This window comes from Erpetoichthys calabaricus, chromosome 7, assembly GCF_900747795.2.
Source record: "Erpetoichthys calabaricus chromosome 7, fErpCal1.3, whole genome shotgun sequence".
NCBI classification, from domain to species: Eukaryota; Metazoa; Chordata; class Cladistia; order Polypteriformes; family Polypteridae; genus Erpetoichthys; species Erpetoichthys calabaricus.
The window spans coordinates 4,698,335-4,715,391 of NC_041400.2; the positions used below are offsets into that span (position 1 = coordinate 4,698,335).

At 42.4% G+C, this 17,057-nt stretch overlaps 1 protein-coding gene across 1 annotated transcript in view; it reads left to right on the top strand.

The window, feature by feature from the left end:
* The first annotated feature begins 957 nt into the window (after positions 1-957).
* Positions 958-17,057, top strand: part of si:ch211-12e13.1 (uncharacterized) — a 32,704-nt gene continuing 16,604 nt past the window's right edge. Inside the window, exons 1-3 of the mRNA XM_028805984.2 lie at positions 958-1,246; positions 10,707-10,870; positions 13,531-13,767. Coding sequence (XP_028661817.2) covers positions 990-1,246; positions 10,707-10,870; positions 13,531-13,767 — 658 coding nt within the window. The 5' untranslated portion in view covers positions 958-989. The remainder of the gene's footprint in view (positions 1,247-10,706; positions 10,871-13,530; positions 13,768-17,057) is intronic.

Genomic DNA, 17,057 nt, shown 5'->3' on the forward strand with positions numbered 1-17,057 from the left:
CTCTCGACGAGGTCGACACTCTCTCCGCAGACAGACACACTGCTAATGGCCGTGCCCAACAGGTCATTAAAGGCCTAATGTTGGTTTTTATCCAGGACACTCGCAAGCCCAGACACTCAGACTCCTCACTCAGTCTCCGTGGATTCCGCGAAGATCACAGCATCGTCCACAAAGTCAAGATCCGTGAATCTTTCTTCCCCAACAGATGCCCCACAGCCGCCTCCATTACAAAAACAAATTCTTTAGCTGTAATATAAAAATTAAAATAAGAAATAAATTCACTGTAGCTCATTAGTTAAGCAAAATGACACCTTTTATTGGCTAACTAGAAAGATTACGATATACAAGCTTTTGGGGCAACGCAGATCCCTTTTTCAGGCAAGATGTAATCAATTACATTTTACAAGATTACATCTTGTCCGAAGAAGGGGCCTGAGTTGCCCCAAAAGCTTGTATATTGTAATCTTTCTAGTTAGCCAATAAAAGGTGTCATTTTGCTTAACTTCTCACAACACCCATAATGGCTAACACGGTACAACACCCTAGTACTGTAGCTCATTTGACAACCTTATGGTTTCATCAACTGACCCACTAAATGCTGGCGTCTATTATTCTTTAGTGGCAGGTTACTGTGCTGCATAGTGAAGAGACTGGACAGCAGTGAAGCACAGTCTTAATCTGTAAATAAATACATCAATCACCCATTCTGTAGATCAAATATAACGATATCCAGTAAAAATGATGAATAAATACTGCTAGTACTTAGCTTACATACTTTTTCTTAATTGATTATTTATCCAAAATTGCTTACACCTAACGGACAGATTGATCCTAGTCTCCCTTCTTATTTTCCTTAACAAAGTGAGCGCGGCTTTCTTGCGCTCCACGCCTCTTTATACGTCCACCCCGCCTCCTGACCGCTTGACCACTTACGTCACTTCCAACTAGCCAATCAGAATACAAGTGCCACCTGAAGCAAAGAGCCAACGATGTTGGACTCGCGGGCGACTGTTTACTTGGCACTTGTTAATTTTCTTCTCGTGCTGGTGATTTGTATTTCGAATTTGCTTCGCTCTCACTGGCGATATAAAAATCTGACGGTGTTTGAAAGCGAGGCGGAGTTACCGAGTTGGCATTACTTGCTCTGCCGTGTCGCCGCCGGGAAGTTTGGGGCACGCGGCCGACGCGGAGACGAGTTTAAAGCGAGGGGCGGAGTCGGGATTGCTTTCACTTTGCTCAACTGCAGGTTTGGTGTCTCATCTCGCAATGTTCAGATTGATTTATTAGCTATAATTGGTAACACTTGTTTTGCCACATTGTTGCTTGTAAATATAATGTTATATAACATATATGGTCGAATGAATTAAAAAAAAAAAAAACTTCATTTATTTTCTTAATCCACTTAGCTGAAGTTTATACCGGCAAGCATCGGGCAGGAACAATCCCTCGACAGGGTGTCACACCTCGAGGCCCTTTTTTGTTGTTAAATTGAATAAATGACAAATATGTAACAGACAACACAAAACAGCATAATCATTGGTAACAAATATTGTATAATATAAGAATGTTTGATGCAAAAATAAAGCAATGTAGCATACAACTGTAAATGGAAATAGGACTTGAAAAAATTATACTTCATCAGCAGGTTATATATGAGAGCAAAGCTTACTGAATACACAGACCACACAGCGACACACTGAGTAATAATGCAGGCAGTGTGGTGTACTGGTGAAGGCTTTGGACTAGAAACCCTAAGGTTGTGGGTTCAAATCCTGACAGAGCGTGACCCTGAGCAAGTCACTTCACCTGCGTGAACTCCAATTAGAAAAACGAAACAAATGTAAGCACCTTAAATGTTGTAAGGCTCTTTGGATAAAGGCAGAGGCCTAATAATAACTAGCTGCCCACACATTCCAGAGAAATCTCATTAAATCAGTTTTTCTTTATCACATACAGTTATACATAGTGAAATAGTTCAACCCCAAGACTGCATTAGAAAGAGGAATAGAAAATAATAAACAGTAAATACACAACTCTGTAAATATCAAGGGCGGCACGGTGGCGCAGTGGGTAGCGCTGCTGCCTCGCAGTTGGGTGACCTGGGGACCCGGGTTCGCTTCCCGGGTCCTCCCTGCGTGGAGTTTGCATGTTCTCCCTGTGTCTGCGTGGGTTTCCTCCGGGCGCTCCGGTTTCCTCCCACAGTCCAAAGACATGCAGGTTAGGTGGATTGGCGATTCTAAATTGGCCCTAGTGTGTGCTTGGTGTGTGGGTGTGTTTGTGTGTGTCCTGCGGTTGGTTGGCACCCTGCCCAGGATTGGTTCCTGCCTTGTGCCCTGTGTTGGCTGGGATTGGCTCCAGCAGACCCCCGTGACCCTATGTTCGGATTCAGCGGGTTGGAAAATGGATGGATGTAAATATCAATATATATTTAAAGTTGGCAGTAGTGTACATTATATTGATATGTAAAAATACACATATATACCATATAAGAACATACTGACGGCATCTGGCAATTCTCAATTGGCCGTGTGCAAGTGTGCCCTATTGTTTCCCTGCTTGATTCCTGCCTTGCACCTGATGCTCCAGGGATAGGCTTCAGCTCCCACAGACAAGACCTGGACTATGCAGGTTATAAAATGAATCATTCAGGTGTCTGGAGCCTTAGGGCTGTGCCAGTGTTGTTTAATCCTGTACATTTTAAGTAAATCTGGATCTCAATCACACTGTTGGGTAGATAGATAGAAAAATAAAACTTTATCAATTTAGAGCTATTTTATATAGCACTTTTCCTCCTCTTTAATAAAATCCCTGTGTGCGTCCATGTGTTTGTGTGTGTGTGTCTTCTGGTGAAGTGCGCATGCGCGGGGCACTCTTTAATAAAGGACATCATTGCTGGGGAGAGTGCTGATTGGGTACTCGCGGCCGCGCACATAAAATCTGTTGCTGGAGAGACGCCACACATACAATAATCAGCTGCACGCCAGCACAGATTAAAATACTTGCTGGAGAGACGCCACAGCCACGATTATCAGCTGCACGCCACACATTACATCAGTTCCTGGGGAGACTCTGCTGATTGCCCACTGTTATTACAGACAAGCCGGAAGTACAGGGAAGGGCGGAATGAGTGGCAGAGTCACCGGCCTCTAGCAGATACTTCAAAGTCCGCCTGACTCCTCACACATGACAGAGAGGGCGGGACCTATAAAATATCGTGGGGCCGATCCAATCGGATTTCGGTAAATGAGATAACATCTAAAACATAAGGCACGAAAAATCCAATCGGGTACTGAGACGCGGAGACCAGCTTCCCCAAAGAGGTGGGATTAGTGTTGTTGTTGTGCAAGTGTTCACTCTGAGGATGTCAGATTTGCGATTAAGAAGCTTGGCCCGGTAAAATGTAAAGTGTCAGTCGTTGAAGGGGTTTTCCTAAATATACAAATTTTCATGATATCACAATAGGATGACTTTTAAAAGTAGATTTATTTTTGCGCACATAAAATCCATTGCTGGGGAGAAGTCACACATACAATAATCAACTGCACGCCAGGACGGATTAAAATACTTGCTGGGGAACTGCACAGTACTTGCTGGAGAGACGCCACAGCAAGCTAAAATAAAGAGAGGCAGGATAGGAGATCTTCAAACAGACACAACACATCAATCAACAGCCACAGAGGAGAGGATAAATGTAATATTAATTCTACTTACTGTATTGTCATATACGTTTCTATTTTATTTTTATTATTATTTTACTTTAGGCTTCTTGCAAAAATATTTTTGACAAAAAAAAAATTAAGACAAGAAATAGAATGAGGTCAAGGTCCCTTGCCATTTAATATAGACAGTTCCTACTAATGTTTATGCACTACTGTTCAAGCGCCCGTTATTGTAATGGGCTTAATGTCTAGTATCAATATATTAGATACATGAAAACCACTACATACATGTATCAATTATATAGTGCCTTCTTAACAATTTTTCTATTTTATACTGCCTTTCATATCTAGCTGTTGCCTATGTTTCATTTCAGATCTGTCAATTTTATGTTGGGCTTTTCATATCTATCTGTTGTTTGGAGTAGTTTTCATTTATCTATAATTTGTATTATGCCTTTCAAATATTTCTGTTATATAGTGTTTTTTACCCATTTATTAACAATTACATAGAGCCTGTCATATCTATCTATCTATCTATCTATCTATCTATCTATCTATCTATCTATCTATCTATCTATCTATCTATCTATCTATCTATCTACAGTAATCCCTCCTCCATCGCGGGGGTTGCGTTCCAGAACCCCCCGCGAAAGGTGAAAATCCGCGAAGTAGAAACCATATGTTCATGTGGTTATTTTTATATATTTTAAGCCCTTATAAACTCTCCCACACTATTATAAACATTTCCCGCACAATTATACAGCATAAACCCTTTGTATTCTCTTAGATATTAGGTAAGATTCATTGAAATTATGTATGTAAACACAGTTTATATACAGTAAAACCTAAATATTATTTTAAAGATATCGAGCGTCTCCGATATCACATATGTTACAGCCATTACGACAGACAGGCCACCAGCAATAAATACGTACAATACAAGAAAAATTGTACACAGTAAAATGTGTGTACAGTGACACTAAACTATTTACATGTAATAAGTACTGTACGTAGATAATTAATTATGGTTACTCACCAACAATGACACAACAACTTGTCCGATAACGATGAGTTTAATTTTACTGCACAACAAAGGAGAGCGTTACAGCTCTTCTAAAGGAGCCTCTTCAGGCGACTGTTTAGCACCGCCATTGTTCTTCTTCCATCACTCTTCAATCCAAATCCCTAAAGCAGATTCCATCCAGACTACTGCCTTATCACGTCCACTTGCAACTTGTTTTGCGCCCTGATTAAAGGACACTGCGGCTGTATATCTTATATGCTTTTCCTCCTTTTTAAATAAAAAGAATCGTGGACTCATTGATACCATAATGGTATCCTGGAGCGGTGTAGCTGTTCCCTTCCTTCAACATATCCAAAACTTTTATCTTTTCTGCAATCATTTGCATCTTCTGTTGGCGTTTGGACACGGCCCCTGAAGCAGTAGCAGGAGCACCCCGCGAAGCAGCGTAAAATCCGCGTTATATATTTAGATATGCTTACATATAAAATCCGCGATAGAGTGAAGCCGCGAAAGTCGAAGCACGATATAGCGAGGGATTACTGTATCTATCTATCTAAAGTCATGGCTGAAATTATTGGCACCCCTTGAATTTTCCCAGAAAATGCACCATTTCTCCCAGAAAATTATTGCAATTACAAATGTTTTTGTATATGCATGTTTATTTCCTGTATGTGCATTGGAACAACACAAAAAAAGAGAAAACAAGCCAAATTTGACATCATGTCACACAGAACTCCAAAAATGGGCCGGACAAAATTATTGGCACCCTTTCAAAATTGTGGGTAAATCATTTTATTTCAAGCATATGATGCTCGTTTGAACTCACTTGTGGCAAGAAACAGGTACTGGCAATATAGCAGTCACACCTGAAGCCAGTTAAAATGGAGAACACTTGACGCAACCTTTCTGTTGTGTGTCTGAGTGTGCCACACTAAGCATGGAGAACAGAAAGAAGAGCAGAGAATTGTCTGAGGACTTGAGAACAAAAATTGTGGAAAAATATCAACAATCTCAAGGCTACAAGTCCATCTCCAGAGATCTTCATGTTCCTTTGTCCACTGTGCGCAACATAATCAAGAAGATCACAACACATGGCACTGTAGCTAATCTCCCTGGACGTGGACGGAAGAGAAAAATTGATAAAAGACTGCAACGAAGGATAGTCCGAATGGTGGATAAGCAGCCCCAATCAACTTCAAAACATATTCAAGCTGTTCTGCAGACTCAGGGTGCAACAGTGTCAGCTCGAACTATCCGTCGACTTCTGAACGAAATGAAACGCTATGGCAGGAGAGCCAGGAGGACCCCACTGCTGACACAGAAACATAAAAAAGCCAGACTGGAGTTTGGCAAAATGTACTTGAGGAAGCCAAAATACTTCTGGGTGAACGTCTTGTGGACAGATGAGACCAAGGTAGAGCTTTTTGGTAAAGCTCATCATTCTACTGTTTACAGAAAACGGAATGAGGCCTACGAAGAAAAGAACACAGTACCTACAGTCAAACATGGTGGAGGTTCTAAGATGCTTTGGGGATGTTTTGCTGCCTCTGGCACTGGATGACTTGACTGTGTGCAAGGCATCATGAAATCTGAAGTCTACCAAAAGATATTGGGGCGCAATGTAGGGCCCAGTGTTAGAAAGCTGGGTCTGCGTCAGAGGTCATGGGTGTTCCAGCAGGACTATGACCCCAAACATACCTCTAAAAGCACTCAGAAATGGTTGAAGACAAAGCGCTGGAGAGTTCTGAAGTGGCCAGCAATGAGTCCGGACCTAAATCCGATTGAACACTTATGGAGAGATCTCAAAATTGCTGTTGGGAGAAGGTGCCCTTCAAATCTGAGAAACCTTGAGCAGTTTGCAAAAGAAGAGTGGTCAGAAATTCCAGTTGAGAGGTGTAACAAGCTTGTTGATGGTTATAGGAAGCGCTTGATTTCAGTTATTTTTTCCAAAGGGCGTGCAATCGAATATTAAGTAGAGGCTACCAATAATTTTTTTATCCAGCCCGGTTTTTGAGTTTTGTGTGAAATGATGTCAGATTTGGCTTTTTTTCTGTTTTTTTGTGTTGTTCCAATGCACATAAAGGAAATAAACACATGGATACCAAAACATTTGTAATTGCAACAATTTTCTGGGAGAAATGGTGCATTTTCTGGGAAAATTCCAGGGGTGCCGATAATTTCGGCCATGATTGTATCTATCCATTTTATAGTGCCTTTATCTATCTATCTATCTATCTATCTATCTATCTATCTATCTATCTATCTATCTATCTATCTATCTATCTATCTATCTATCTATCTATCTATCTATCTATCTATCTATCTATCTATCATTTAGTGTCTTTCATATGTATCTATCTATGGGACATCTGGCTTTTTATAGAAACTCATTAAATAATACATTTGGCCTTAGTTATTTTTTAAAACATTTTAGTTGAACAGTAACCATTCCTACAGATACTTTGACATTAACTTTTGAGCAGTGACAGCCACCAATATTTGAAAAAAAAAACACATTTTCATAAATTGTTCTCCAGCTTTGATCACTAAGGCATTTACATCAATATTGTATTAACAGTAGATTACAAAGCACCAGTGAAGATACATGAATACACAAATGACATTAACCATTTTGTTAAACAGAGCAATTTTAGTGATTAACACAAGTAAATCGTTCAGTGTAGTGTCCATTTGCATTATACAGTAGTTGTGATATGGCCAGTTAACAACAGAGGAGGAGATGAAGGCAAAACCTCCCATCCATGGCAGTCCTCACAGCTCATACATAAAATCTAATGAGGCATTAATTGGTTTAAATTCTGGATAAATAGAATCGAGAGAAACAATGCAGTGACAGGAAGAATGTTACAAGTTGTGTAGCTGCTAATTAATAATTACAGTAATTGAACACGATGATGAAGACATATTTTTTTTTTTTGCATAAAACCTGGAGTTACCAGTATTGTGTCCCTTACCTTAAGTATTTTGGTGTAAAGTAGAGCATAATCTTTTTACAGGTTATTCCTTTTGTAAACTGTGTCATGTTATTAACATTCAGACTGTTATTTTTAAATTTTAACATAATTCCCAGAATTCCTTGTCATTGACAATACAGGTTGTGCCAAAGGCAATGAAAGATAAAGTAACAGAAAAGCCGACTGTTTTTGTCTTTGGCCTGTGTAGTCGGTGTCTGCCTACTCTACGTTTTGAGGAGATTGAGTGTGCCTTATGATTTATGATTTTTACATGACAAGTTGAATGACATCCTGTCTGTTCTGTTTTGTTTTCCAACTCGTCTCCATTATTTCCTGTATTCTCCGCTTTCTGTGTAAATTACTTTGTCACTTGAATTATTATGTGCCATTTTCTTCATTCTGTATTCATTTCCATTATCTCATAGACACTGGTTAGCATAACACTAGTGCCTTTGTGCATGAGCCTGCCGCAGTACATGCTATAGGCACAGGAGATGAAATTACCAAACCGAAGTGTAGTCACACTGAGTGGCATGATATTAAAAATAGACAAAACGTGACCACAGAAGACAAAAAAAAAAAACATTTTGAAGGAAAAATCAGGAAGAACTAAAATGCTGCATACAGATTTGAATAGGTCATTAAAAATGTGAATGCGTGGAAAAATACATCATGACTAAGAAAGAAAAACTGTGTGCTTCATTTACACATGAAAAGACTTTCATCTTTTGCTTAGTCACTTAGCAAATTTGAGGTGCATTGAGCTTGAGCCAATCCTGGCATCGCTGGGTACAAGGCAGCAAACAAGCCAGTGGACTGCTACTTTCAAACGTTGGAGGGAGGTGACCTCCTGTTAGTCTCTGAGTGCCAGACGTGATTCTCAAACGAGAGTACACATCTGAAGGTTTAAAAAAGTGTGTAGCAAAGAACGGCAAAAGGCTGCACACTCAGGGCTTCTTCCTAAATTCTTCCTAAATGTGAATTTCCCATTGGGATTAATAAAGTATCTATCTATCTATCTATCTATCTATCTATCTATCTATCTATCTATCTATCTATCTATCTATCTATCTATCTATCTATCTATCTATCTATCTATCTATCTATCCATTTTCCAACCCGCTGAATACGAACACAGGGTCACGGGGGTCTGCTGGAGCCAATCCCAGCCAACACAGGGCACAAGGCAGGGAACCAATCCTGGGCAGGGTGCCAACCCACCGCAGGACACACACAAACACCAAGCACACACTAGGGCCAATTTAGAATCGCCAATCCACCTAACCTGCATGTCTTTGGACTGTGGGAGGAAACCGGAGCGCCCGGAGGAAACCCACGCAGACACGGGGAGAACATGCAAACTCCACGCAGGGAGGACCCGGGAAGCGAACCCAGGTCCCCAGATCTCCCAACTGCGAGGCAGCAGCGCTACCCACTGCGCCACCGTGCCGCCTCTATCTATCTATCTATCTATCTATCTATCTATCTATCTATCTATCTATCTATCTATCTATCTATCTATCTATCTATCTATCTATCTATCTATCTATCCCCCAATTGCTCTATTCTGTGCATTTTAAAGCTCTGTTGGGGTTTTTCAGGTAAACAGCAAAAGATACCAAACAAAAGGCTGTTCTGCAAGATTATTGAAGCCTAATAATTAATTTGCATGTTGTAATGAGTGGTGGAGACAGACAGACAGACACACACGTAGACCAATGCTGGGCTCCACACGTTTGAGAAGCGCTATGATATCATTCTGTCCTTTTTCCCCCGTAGATGGCTCAGTAGTTCACTGCCATGTCACTGACTAAAAGTCTGTTCACAGGTAGCAAACTCTTTATGAGCAAGTCGATCAATTCGAAAAACACGATCATCGTTGTCTCGTGGCCAAAGCCACCTGATTGATTGTAGAATAAATGGCAGAAATCCTCACTTGATCAGCTCAGCACGATGTCACTGAGTGGACTGATTAACCGGACTGCAGTCTTGCGATACCTAGCGGCAAAGTCAAGAACTACATCCTACTCCCGCACTATTAACTGTTTCCAGGAATTTTTTGGTCCCTCCTCGTATCGGTGAAAATTTGTGAAAGAAAGAAATTTGATCGTGAAGACTAAGTTGAGTTGACGGTAAATAATATGCTGTTATTGAGGAGTGTTTTCTACTTATTTTTGCAGAACTGTGACACCACACTCTTCAATTTCCCCAGCATCTCTTATTCTTCCTACACGCACTTTTTCCTAATTTTATGACTGACTCTGATCTTAAATATATTAACTCTTTCAGGGCGGATGTCGACTTTTGTCAAAATTCAGGGGTTGAGGACAGTAATCAGCTGTAAACTGCGACAAAACTCGCCCTTACATTTTAGTTCAACTCTCTTTGCTAGAAGGAAAGTTACATAGCTTTGCTGCTTTAACCTCGATTCCCTAAGCGTGCACGAGTAGCGAAGAGCAGACAACCTCTAAAACGACATCGACATCTGGCGAGAGACCAAAGCGAATGTACAAAGCAAAAATCCTCCATGGACGTTTTACGTAAATTCGTACTTACTTGTCGGACTCCTAGTTTAATGCAAGTGATCTGGAGATACTGTAGATATTGATAACGAAAGTGAGGTATCAGCGTCATATCTGATCGGCCCCCAGCTGATTGTGGTACCTGAACACTTTCGTGTAGCTGATGGTAGGACCACTACTTACGATGACAAGAGGTACAAACCAGATTGCGTCACACTGCGACCGCCACCGCCGCCCACCTGCTGTGCAAAGACAGCCAGGCAGTCAGCTCACCGTGCATTCCTGTTGACCAATCGAGGTGCAGCCACTGCTGCCAGAGATGCCAAACATGCGCCAACAGCAGGCACAGCACATAGCAACAGATGTTTCATGTTGATTTATGTGTGGAAACCATTGCTTTGTGTGCTTCTGGAAAAATATTAATACTTTTGCTCTTAATTGACACTGCTTGTCTGTCATACATCTAAAGCTCACCAATGGTATATTTAAGTTATTTATTTATTATTTTTTTCTTTTTTCTTTGCAGGCTAAAATCCCAAAGCCTGCGGCGTTTCTGTGAGGCCTGTGGCTATGGCTGGGACTACCCTGACTCTACTGGCAGAGACATTCCATTGTGTTATCCAGAAATACTCTTCACACGTTTGCTAGTGATGATCTTAAGCTCGGATAGATTCCAGTTAAGCCCCATGGGTAGGTGCCTGTGTATCATGGCTTTTTGTTTTTATTTTTTTTTTGCAATCGTTTTTTTAATAAACCAAATACAGAGTAACAACAGGAAATAGAAGAGGGAACAGAACTATAAATAAAGGTAAAACAGTTCGAAACACCCACATTCTCGCCTTAGCCAAAATGAATACAGTGGATTCAACAACAACAACACCATTTATTTATATAGCACATTTTCATACAGGGACAGCACGGTGATGCATTGGTAGCATTGCTGCCTCGCAGTTAGGAGATCTGGGTTCTCTTCCTGGGTCCTCCCTGCGTGGAGTTTGCATGTTCTTCCCGTTTCTGCATCGGTTTCCTCCCACAGTCCAAAGACATGCAGGTTTGGTGCATTGGCGATCCTAAATTGTCCCTAGTGTGTGCTTGGTGTGTGTGTGTGTGTGTGTGTGTGTGTGTGTGTGTGTGCCCGTGCGTGCGTGCGTGCCTGGCGGTGGGCTAGCGCCCTGCCTGGGGATTTGTTCCTGCCTTGCGCCCTGTGTTGGCTGGGATTGGCTCCAACAGACCCCCTTAACCCTGTGTTAGGATATGGCGGGTTGGATAATGACTCCTTTTATAGCCCACCCGGAAGTGCTGCAGGTGCTTGATAACCTGCATCGGGCTGCTGCACTTCCGGGTGTGGCTGCATTGCCGTCCAGACGGTCTTAGGAAGCCGTGCAGCTCCCCCTGGCGGTGGCCACGGAACCCAACAAGGCTGAGCTCCAGTGTCCCATATCTGTGGCCCTGATGCAGCCCAGGGTGGGAAGTGTTCTGGGGGAAGTACCGTATTTACGCATGTATCACGCACACATTTTTTCCCGAAAATTAGCATTAGAAAATCAGGTGCGCGTCATACATGAGGAAATTTTTTTCTGTAATGTTTACTTCTTCTGCTTGGGCTCTCTCGCTCGCTCTCTCTCTCTCTCTCTCTCTCTCTCTTGCTTGTGCGCTCTGTCTCTCTCTCTCTCGCTCGCTCTCTCTCTTGCTTGCTTGTGCGCTCTGTCTCTCTCTCTCTCGCTCGCGCTCTCGCTTGCTTGTGCGCTCTGTCTCTCTCTCTCTTGCTCGCTCTCTCTCTCTCGCTCGTGCGCTCTGTCTCTCTCTCTCTCTCTCTTGCTCGCTCTCTCTCTCTCTCTCGCTCGTGCGCTCTGTCTCTCTCGCTCGCTCGTGCGCTCTGTCTCTCGCTTGCTCTCTCTCTCTCTCTCTCTCTCGCTTGCTTGTGCCCTCTGTCTCTCTCTCTCTCTCTTGCTCGCTCTCTCTCTCTCTCTCGCTCGTGCGCTCTGTCTCTCTCGCTCGCTCGTGCGCTCTGTCTCTCTCTCGCTTGCTCTCTCTCTCTCTCTCTCTCTCTCTCTCTCTCTCTCTCTCTCACTTGCTTGTGTGCTCTGTCTCTCTCTTGCTCGCGCTCTCTCTCTAGCTCGCTCGTGCGCTCTGTCTCTCTCTCTCTCGCTCGCTCGTGCGCTCTGTCTCTCTCTCTCTCTCGCTTGCTCTCTCTCTCTCTCTCACTTGCTCTCTCTCACCCACTCGCGCTCTTTTGTCATGCAACAAAAACAGAAGGGCATTTCGCAGAAAACGTGCCCTAAACGCTTCCTATACAATCACAACGTGCATCGTACACTGGGCAAAACATTTTTTTGAGATTTTCTTTGTAAAAATTAGGATGCGTGTCTTACACAAGGGCGTGTGGTACATGAGTAAATATGGTAGTATACCCCCCATGGTTGTTCCCCCGGACCAAGTATCGAGGGGTGTGCTGGCCGGGCACAACCTCTATTCCATGGTTATACTGTAATACACACAATTGGAACAGGATTTGATTAATTAGTAATCAGTACATATCATCTAGATGTTTAGGTATATATGTTGTGGGGAACAGCCCGGACACAGAAAGGCAGAAACGATGGTTTCACCACACACACGTTTATTAATCATATTTACAGTGCACAATCCTAGTGCCTCAGTACCAATCAGCCCTTAAGTCTTTGGCCACACTCACAATGCCTTTCACAGTCTCTGGTCCCCCTCCACTCTTCTCCACCAAGCTTCGTCCTCTTCCACCCGACTCTTGCCCCTGACTGGAGGGAGGCAGCCCCTTTTATACACCCCGGAAGGACTCCAGGTGCATCCTGAGGCTTCTATGGCCACACCCCTGTGTGGCGGAAGCTCTAGCGGTGTACCCGGAAGTCTACCGGGTGTCCCCAATCCTCTTCCCCCCAGCACTTCTGGGTATGGCGGAAGTACTGAGGTCCAGGGCTCTCAAGGCATCGGGGCGCCCCCTGGTGGTGACCACGGGCCCCTACAGGGTTGAGCTTCCAAGCTCTGTACCCGTGGTCCCCAAGGCAACCAGGGAGGACGCCCCCTCGTGTCCTGGAGGAGGCACAAGCCCTCCTCCGCTCCTCCTGGGCATCCCGGCCGGGCATGAACCCCCGCCGGGTACCACAATGTATATGAGATTTAAAGGAGTCAACACATGTATGACTCTAAAGTGTTACTTTTATATAAATCAGCTGTTGATGTGAGGTCCTAAACTGAGGCTTGGGAGTTTCTGCCTCCTTGCCTCACAATTTAATATGAGTAGATAAAATGTGTGTGTCTAAGAAATTCAATATTTGAATAAGCAAGGATTTTCATTTTTCTCTTATGCTGTACAGGGCTGATTAATGTACACTCGTTCACAAAAACCTTTCAACCTGTGGATGAAATAAAGAAAGGACCATTCTTACTTCAGGCGTCTCTAGTGGAGTACAGATCAGTGGAAGCTGGGACTGAAGTGGATATTGTATTGGAGCTAAAAGACCAAGCCATGAAACCTGTGTGGAAGAGGAAGGTGACTTTATTACAGGAATCCATTAACAGCAGCAATAGAACAAAAGTGGCCAAATCTGAAGGTATCATTTTGAAATTTCTTTACAGACCATATTCAGTCTAAAAGAGGAATCAATATTTAACTTATAATGGCGCAAAGCAAAAACTATTACCCTTTTTAACATTCAAATGCACCTCTGGATTTCAGGCCTCAGTGTTTTTTTTTCCATCCAAGATCCAACACTGAAGGTTTGGAATTATTGGCTTTACAACCTGCTCACAGTCAGTCATCCTCCTTCAACCCGCTATATCCTAACACAGGGTCACGGGGGTCTGCTGGAGCCAATCCCAGCCAACACAGGGCACAAGGCAGGAACAAATCCCCGGGCAGGGCGCCAGCTCACCACAGGACATACATACACACACACACCAAGCACACACTAGGGACAATTTAGGATCGCCAATGCACCTAACCTGCATGTCTTTGGACTGTGGGAGGAAACCCACGCAGACACGGGGAGAACATGCAAACTCCATGCAGGGAGGACCTGGGAAGCGAACCCGGGTCTCCTAACTGCGAGGCAGCAGCGCTACCACTGCGCCACCATGCCACCCACACGTGCTCAAAGTGCTTTACAAAACAACATAAAGTAAAAACAAAAGAAAATAATGAAAAAAAATAGTTATATGTTCCCTTTTTCTGGTGTGTATCAGTCCTTCTGTGCAAGTCGTAGCCTCTCTAATACACATTTGGATACTTCAGCAAACAAAGCCCTGCAGTAATCTAAGTGAGAGAAGATAAAGGAATGAGTCAATTTCTTAGAATCTTGCAGGTTGAGATGTGATATACTTTAACTTGTGTGACATTTCATAAATAAAAAAGTGCTGTTTTAATTACACTATGTGTAAGAGCCATTTGTTAGTTATTAGGGTTATGTTAAATTGATGGTAGTATTTTCTTAGTTATGTTAAAATGTTTGCCTATATATTAATTCATAGTCTATGGGAGATTCTGTTATATCCCCAACAAGCTAAACTGAAATGGAATTATTCCAATTATTTCTTGTCCCTCTGACTACAGATTAGTGATCTGCCTTGCAGTTGGTAAGGCATGGAGGGCAAATAGTTTTCCACTGTATTGTATCATGTTAAGCGTGTTGACCATATATGTAAATGTGCCATACGTATAGAGCATACTGAATGTATTAAGTGAAGCTTATATAAGTTTGCTATAGAGAAATAACACAAGTTTTAAGTGTAGAAATTAACTGAAGTTTAAGTAGAAAAAGCTTGTAGAAGAAACATTCTTTTCATTTTTTGCCATTTATCTTGCATGTGTAATATTTTTTTTCTCGATTTTTTTTTTGTTAACAGTTTTGCTTTAAATTTTTCACTAAACATTTTTAAAACAAACTATATTGGACTGTGAAATTACTTTTGTTATGCATTTGACTCATGCTGGATCCTACCCTGCCAACTCAGTAGCTGCTCAATTTTGGGAAACTGGAAAAGACGCAGCTACACTGCCTATATGCGGTGTCAAAAAAAACAAAAAAAAAACTCCAAGATTTCTATCTTTTTTGTCTGCTTTGCCAAATTTCCTAATTTGCTTTAATGCCTTATTTTTATTTTTATCATTCCTCACAATAAACATTTCAGTTTTCGCTGCATTCAGTTTTCATTTAGTTTTAAAAAGTTCAATTTATGACACTAGTCAGACAGTCTACTAACTGAGTTAATGCACCTGTGTTCTCTGGTACTACAGGTATATAGAGCTGATGATCATGTGCATAGCTGTGGAAGATGACACCATGTTCATTTATAATTTTACTAAGTAGCAGCATGAATAGAGAAAATAAGAGTGGTCCTAAGATTGATCCCTGTGGTATTCCATACAAAATATCATGTTTTGTGAGTAATGTTGACCTCATTCCACTGTATATTATCTTTTAATAAATATTTCAAACCAATGTAAAGAAGATCATGATAAACCAACCCAACGTTCAAGGCAAACAAGAAATATTCCATGACTGATAGTATCAAAAGCAGCACTTAAGTCTGGGAGAACTAGAATAGAATCATTATTGACATCACTGTTTAATCTAAGATTATTTACTAGTTTCACCAAGGCCCTTTCTGTACTATGACCTGATCTGAAACTAGACTGAAAGTTTTCATAGTATTTTCATTAACAAACTAATTTAGTTGACTACTTTTTCAATTATTTAGGTAGGAATGGCAAATTGGAGATTGGCCTAAAATTGTTCAGTCAGTCATTATCCAACCTGCCATGTCCTAACACAGGGTCACGGGGGTCTGCTGGAGCCAATCCCAGCCAACACAAGGCGCAAGACAGGAAACAAACCCCGAGCAGGGCGCCAGCCCACCGCAGGGTGCGCACACACACAGTGCACCTAACCTGCAAGTCTTTGGACTGAGGGAGGAAACCGGAGTGCCCGGAGGAAACCCACGCAGACACGGGGAAAACATGCAAACACCATGCAGGGAGGACCCGGGAAGCGAACCCAGGTCTCCTAACTGCGAGGCAGCAGTGCTACCCACTGCACCACCTTCATATTTCAGGAATCAAGGTTTGGCTACAGCTTGTGGCGGGCAGGCGGCCGAAACTCTTGCTTGGCCGGGATGGCTAGAGTATGGAAGGACTGGGGGAGAGAGTACTTTTGGGACAGCAGGGCCACGGGTCATGAGCATGGAAGCTCAATCCTGTTGGAACCCATGGCTTTTCTAGGGCCTCATTTGGCCACACTTCCGCCACGCCCGGAAGTGTGTCCGGAAGAAGCTCGTTAGGCACCTGGAGTCCTTCTGGGTGCCCTATAAAAAGGGACCAGTCCCACCATTCAGAGGCCAGAGTCGGGAGAAAGAGGAGAAAGCCTGAGGAGGAGTGAAGGGAGAAGGACTGGCGGCAAGAAGGGACTGTTCTGTTGGTGATTTGTGCACAGTGTGTTTTATTGTAAATAAACCGGGTGTTGTGTTGAACCCGTGTCCTGCCTGTGTGTGTCTGGGTTAGGGTGGCTATACGTGCCCTGGTGGCTCACAAGCTATTTTGAGGGCCTTAGGAAATATACCAGTTTCAAGAGAGCAATTAATAATACAGTGCATCCGGAAAGTATTCATAGCGCATCACTTTTTCCACATTTTGTTATGTTACAGCCTTATTTCAAAATGGATTAAATTCATTTTTTTCCTCAGAATTCTGCACACAACACCCTATAATGAAACGTGAAAAAAGTTTACTTAAGGTTTTTGCAAATTTATTAAAAATGTAATTGCTGCCAAAGGTGCATCGACATAGTATTGAGCAAAAGCTGTGAATACTTATGTACATGTGATTTCTCAGTTTTTTTATTTTTAA